This window comes from Gopherus evgoodei, chromosome 1 (genome assembly GCF_007399415.2).
Source record: "Gopherus evgoodei ecotype Sinaloan lineage chromosome 1, rGopEvg1_v1.p, whole genome shotgun sequence".
Classification (NCBI taxonomy): Eukaryota; Metazoa; Chordata; order Testudines; family Testudinidae; genus Gopherus; species Gopherus evgoodei.
In genome coordinates this window covers 255,100,122-255,106,328 of record NC_044322.1, presented here as the reverse complement: position 1 = coordinate 255,106,328, position 6,207 = coordinate 255,100,122, and the positions used below count along the sequence as shown (strand labels likewise).

At 45.0% G+C, this 6,207-nt stretch overlaps 1 protein-coding gene across 2 annotated transcripts in view; it reads right to left on the bottom strand.

The window, feature by feature from the left end:
• Positions 1–398: 398 nt before the first annotated feature.
• ETFBKMT (electron transfer flavoprotein subunit beta lysine methyltransferase) overlaps positions 399–6,207 on the bottom strand; it is a 29,953-nt gene continuing 24,144 nt past the window's right edge. For both annotated transcript variants that reach the window (XM_030543526.1, XM_030543532.1), the window contains 2 exons: positions 5,703–5,833; positions 399–1,458 (listed from right to left, as the gene is read on the bottom strand). In XM_030543526.1, the coding sequence (XP_030399386.1) occupies positions 1,115–1,458; positions 5,703–5,833 (475 nt within the window). In that variant the 3' untranslated portion in view covers positions 399–1,114. The remainder of the gene's footprint in view (positions 1,459–5,702; positions 5,834–6,207) is intronic.

Below are 6,207 nucleotides of genomic sequence, written 5' to 3'. Positions count from 1 at the left end.
CTGGCAGTCCTGCTGCTTCCTGCAGCCTTTTTTAGCTCTGAATCACCTAGTGTCACTCTTCCTCAGCCCAAGTACCTGCTTTTAAAGCCTAATATGGACCAATTGATGCAGCACAGTTGCACTGATGTTAAAAAGGCTAGCACCATGCTGTACATGTACATCAACAGGACTAAGGGTATGGCTACACTTGAAATTTCAAAGCGCTGCCGCGTGTTGTTGGAGCTCCAGCGCTGGGAGAGAGCTCTCCCAGCGCTGCACGTAAACCACATCCCTTACAGGTGTAGCTTGCAGCGCTGGGAGCCGCGCTCCCAGCGCTGCAGCACTGATTACACTGAGGCTTTACAGCGCTGCATCTTGCAGCGCTCAGGGGGGTGTTTTTTCACACCCCTGAGCGTGAAAGTTGCAGCGCTGTAAAGTGCCAATGTAGCCATGGCCTAAGCTATTTTTATTCTCATTAATACATCCTAGTTGCAGGGGACAGAACGCTCACAAGAATGCTATATCCACCTGGATATGCATAACTGAATTACACACAGGAAGGAGATTTAAATCCCCCAGAGGAACTGCAGGCACACGCTGCTCTATAAAACTGTCACTTCTTGGGACAAAATAGCCTCGTAATTAGCAAAGGAAATTTGTGAAGCAGCCAGATAGTTCAACACACTTATCTTCACCAGACATTGAAAACTAGATTCTTATCAAATGGTGCAGCAGTGAGCAGGAACATTCTGTGGTAACCCACTAAGCTGCACACTGCTACACTGAATTTCTATGATCATCTCCCGGTTTATTTTGATATTTTATTTGGTTACATCTTGTTCAGCCTTTGAACACACATGCTTAACTTCCATTGGCTTCAATGGGACAGGGCGAGGGGCATCTGAGGGTGGAATATACCTGTAAGGCTTCTCCAAACTATGGGCCAGATTCTCAGCAGGAGTGAATTGTAACTAGGTGGACTTCAGTGGCCCTACAATAGTTTGCACCAGCGGAGGATCTGCCCCATTTTCCAATGTTCCATTTTCATACTTTATAAACAGAGAACACATTTCTTTTTTTAAAGACCATACTTCTTCTAAATCCAGTGTTAGCAGCTTTTGGAGAAACGGAGAGATCAGGGCTGGTAACTCCAGACAATGCTTGAGGTTAATCCATTGTTTTCTTGCCTTGTGGATTCAGGAAGTGAATATTCGACCACTTTGTGCAATTGACTGTGAATGCAGTGGCCTAAGAACTGAGGCCTCCCAGGGTCACCAATTAGCACTTTAGTTCCATGAGTCCTGATGCATTTCCTCAACCAGTGATGAAGACGGTTTGCAAGTTGTTCATCATAAAACATATCCCCCAAAACAATGAGGTCCCAGTTGTCCAGCTCTGTATCAATGATGTTCTTAGTTAGAACAGGGAAGGGGTTCACATTGTTCAGCTCACAATTTAATACCATGGCCATTCCTGCAACTGAGAACAAGCACAAAGTACATGAGAAGTGATTTAGAATTCTATACTTAAATGCCATCTGTAGTGGTAAACTCTTCTAATATTTTCACAAATTCTTTGTTTAGATAATCTCTTAAATATCAGTATCAGAGGGGTAGCCGTGTTAGTCTGGATCTGTAAAAGCAGCAAAGAATCCTGTGGCACCTTATAGACTAACAGACGTTTTGGAGCATGAGCTTTCGTGGGTGAATACCCATTTCTTCAGATGTATGTGGTGGAAATTTCCAGGGGCAGGTATATATATGCTAGCAAGCAAGCTAGAGATAATGAGGTCAGTTCAATCAGGGAGGATGAGGCCCTGTTCTAGCAGTTGAGGTGTGAAAACCAACTACAGAACCAGTTTCTCCTCTCTTGGTTTTCACACCTCAACTGCTAGAACAGGGCCTCATCCTCCCTGATTGAACTGACCTCGTTATCTCTACCTGCCCCTGGAAATTTCCACCACATGCATCTGATAAAGTGGGTATTCACCCACGAAAGCTCATGCTCCAAAACGTCTGTTAGTCTATAAGGTGCCACAGGATTCTTTGCTGCTTTTAAATATCAGTGTTATTCTATTAGGTATCTATATAGCCTTCATTAAGGTAATAATTTAGTACCTCCCAATCACGGATGGATTTGATTCTCATACCATCCCTGTTAGGCATTATCCCCATTTTACAGATTGGAACTGAAGCACAGTGCAGATGAAGTGACTTGCCCAAAGTCACATAAGGAATCTGTGGCAAAGCGAAGAATTGAACTCACTAGTGCAAATCCCAGTTCAGTGCCTTTGCCACTAGACAATACTTCCTCCCTAGTCAACAGAGAATGTTAAGTACAATTAATAAGAATAAATCAAATGTAAAGTGTGCCAAGGGGAAAACAAGTAAAAATAACATGTAAATTGCTATTAGCCACTTAATCAGAAAATAATTATTAAAACATGTAAATAAGGGACAAATCATTCTTGGTGTAACTTCCCAGAAGTCAGAGTTACCCCAGGGATGGAGACGGGATCAGTGTGGTTTATTCAAAAATAAAATCCATAAAATAAAGCTCATTAGTCTCTTTCCCTAAATAAGGCAACTAAAACCACAGGCCAGTTGTCAAAATTGTGGATGTGCAACCCCTTAGAAAATCAGCTCACTCACTTAAGTGCTGAAATATGGATAAAGTGCATAAAAGTTAGGAATCAGGAGCTAAATGCTCAAAGGTAACAGGGCCTAATGTCAGAGGATGGGTACTCACATCAGTCCTTTAAGGTGTCTCAGACTGGACACCCCAAAACTGAGACATTCAAAATCAATCACTTTGAAAATAAATCAAGCCTTAAAGTATAAAAATGTAGTTCTACATTTCCTATGTAAAAAGTGTTAATTTTTAAATTCCTCTAGAAGCTGTGTGTGTGTTGGGGACAGGAGGGGCATGTGTGTGTAATCTGGCTTTAACTTTAATTTCTTGATGATTGAACGTTTTTTTGTTACAAGTCCAAAGCAGTGTAATCCTGCCGACTGAAGAGTGTGGGGAACACTTTGGTAGTCATAATCAGCAGTCATCTTTCAAATATTAACTTGGATTATTTGGACATACTTTAGAAATCAAGTCTGGGTTTCTTTGACCTAAGTATGAAGAACAAATTGTTAAGGACAAGACTTATCCCATCCTATAGGTGATAACAGGGCCCGCTCTAGCCATTTCGCCGCCCCAAGCACGGTGGCACGCTGCAGGGGTGCTCTGCTGCTCGCTGGTCCCGCGGCTCTGGTGGACCTCCCTCAGGCATGCCTGCGGACGCTCCACCAGAGCCACAGGACCAGCGGACCCTCCGCAGGGATGCCTGCGAGAGGTCCACCAGAGCTGCCTGCCGCCCTCCCGGCAACCGGCAGATTGCCCCCCCGTGACATGCCACCCCAAGCACACGCTTGGCACGCTGCGGCCTGGAGCCGGCCCTGGGTGATAAGCTGTTTCAAAACAGATACAGAAAATATTTGATTAAGACAGTATAAAGATAAATACTGAATAGACTGTTTTCAATAGAAATTGGAGAGAATAGATCTATTTCTTTACCAAAATGTATTAGCAAAGAAAGGTTCATAAATGCAAGTAAACCTGTTGACTGACCACCTAGGTGAAGTCATTTAGCTGCTAACCAATGGTGTATAGTGAGTGTGACACAGTATTGAGTTCAGATACATGACTGCTGCTACATGGAAGCTGTGGTTAAAAAGCTGCATATCCAAGTTACCAAGGGAATGCAGACATTTAGGCAAGATTTCCAGAAAATAGAAGCAGAGACTTGCGAAGGTATGTGAGGTAGGCAGGGAGGCTTTTTGGCATCTCTTATAAAAGAAATCACCATCCAAGTATCTGTCAGGTTTGAAGGTGACTCTGTGAGATAGCTGAAAAAATATATTAACTCTGACATTTTTATTGTTACAAGAGGCCTTGAGCAAATTCACAGAGCCAGTTTTGCATCAAGTTTTAATGCTGCAGAAGACATTAAAGGCATCACCAGTTTTGATGTGATCCAGGCTGTTAAAGACTTATACTTGTTATCCCATGACAGATAGTTGCAAGGGCCACTGTGAAAAAATAATGCGTGTTTATGTGTAAAATTACTGTGCACTTTCAGCCAGAGAACTCCAAGAGTTTTACAAACATTAAGCCTCATAGCACCACTCTGATAAATATTATCCCCATTTTTACATCGGGGAAACTGAGACACAGAGTAGTTAAGAGACAAGGTCAATGTGCAAGTCAATGCTAGTGCTGGAAATGGAACCAAGTTCTCCTGCTAATCCTATGGTCTATCACTAGACAGCCTTCCACTGCAGTCCAGTTCCTAGTGACTTGGTGCCCACAACACAAAAAGCACCACTAAAATTTGCAGGCTTGGCAGAGAGGTCAAGGCCTGATTTAGAAGAGAGACTAAACTACCCACTTCCCCTGGAGGGTCTTCCAAAACAGGAAGCCATCCTGCTAGGACAGTACATTAGAAAATGTGCCCTCCCATTCATTTCAATGGGCATGATCACAGAGTGAGGTACTACTTAGGCCATGTCTGCACTACCACTTATGTCGGCAAAACTTATGTCACTCAGGAGTGTGAATATTCCACCCCCTTGAATGACATAAATTACGCCGGCATGAGTAGTAGTGTGCACAGTGCTATGTCGGTAGGAGAAGCTATCACCGCTCATTGGAGGTGATTTAATGATGCTGATGGGAGAGCTCTCAGCATAGAGCTCTACATGAGAGATCGGTACAGCTGTGCCACTGTAAGCTCTGTAGTGTGGACATGGCCTTAGTCATGTGAGTAAGGATGACAGAATCTAGTCCTTAATTTTTGCCAAAGGTGCTAGAACAGTGGTTCCCAACCTTTTTCGTCTAGCGGGCGCCAGACAACGAGCCACTGAGGACTGTGGCCAAGCATCCACCAAAATGCCACTGAGAAGCGGCAACGTCAATAGGCGGCACCACTGAAATGCCGACAAGCATCATCATCCAGAGAGGTTGCTGCCAAAAAGCGGCATTTCGGTGGCGATGCCTCTGGATGACACTTCTTCTTGGTGGCATTTCAGTGGATGCTCGAATGCCAGACAGTACACAGGCACACACAGATGCCCTGGCGGGCACCATGGCACCCGTGGGCACCACGCTGGGGACCACTGCGCTAGAGTGATAGTCAGGGCCTTTCCTATGGGGGGCCCGGGGTGGAAGTGATGTCACCAGAAGGGACCGACCACACTGAGGGCAGGTAAGGGAGGCTGAGGGAAGTGGTGCCTCCCCAAAAAAACAGGCGTGGCCCTGTGTGCACTCTACCCCCATAGGGCCCCTTTTTGGCAGCACTGCTGGGCTCCAGGGGGCTGGAGCCACGGTGCCCCACCACCACGCGCTCTCTTCCTCCCGGTGCGCTCTCACTCTGGTGGAAGGGGCGGGGCTGGGGGAGGCAGTTCATCTACCACCTATGTGGCGCCAGCCAATCACACGGACCGCGGGCCCCCAAAGTGTGGTGCCTGGAGCAGTCTCCCCCATTCGCTATCCCCTAGGGACAGCTCTGCTGATAGTGTTGTAAACTGAAGCATTGGGCAGGACCTGTGTAACTTTTGTGCTTCCTTCTAATTTTATTTGAAACCATGAATTTCTCCAAACAACTGAAAGAAAAGCTACTCCTCAAATGTGCTTGAAAAATGGCCTTTTGCAGGGCTTGGAAAGAAGCGTCTTACTGGGGTCAATGTCATTAGCCTGGACCTGTGATGCACCACTCATCACAGCAGCGATTGCTGTTGCTCCGCATCCACTTCCGAGATCTAGTACTGATCCCATTCTGACAGCATCCGGGTTATCTAAGATATACCTGAGTATAAAATGAAAACTGTGTGAGCGTCCACTTCATAGATGTAATGATACATGATATTAATTCAGAAGATATTCCATGTATGCCCTTGCACACAGTCTCTCATGCAAACCAGCATGTCTGTGCTAATAACAAAAACCACCAGAGGGTGCACGCAGTGAGATAATAGCAACAAGCTACAGCCTTCATTTCAATCAATCAGATCATTCTCTCTGTTTAAAACATGGAATGAACAGGTTAAAACTGGATGGTGGCTATGAAGTTTGACACTAAAAGCAGGAAATGGAACAACTGTAGTTGATAGTAGTGAAATTACAGTTACAACGATCAGTACAAATATGACTGTTTAACAGCAAGGTCTGGATAGTTTGATG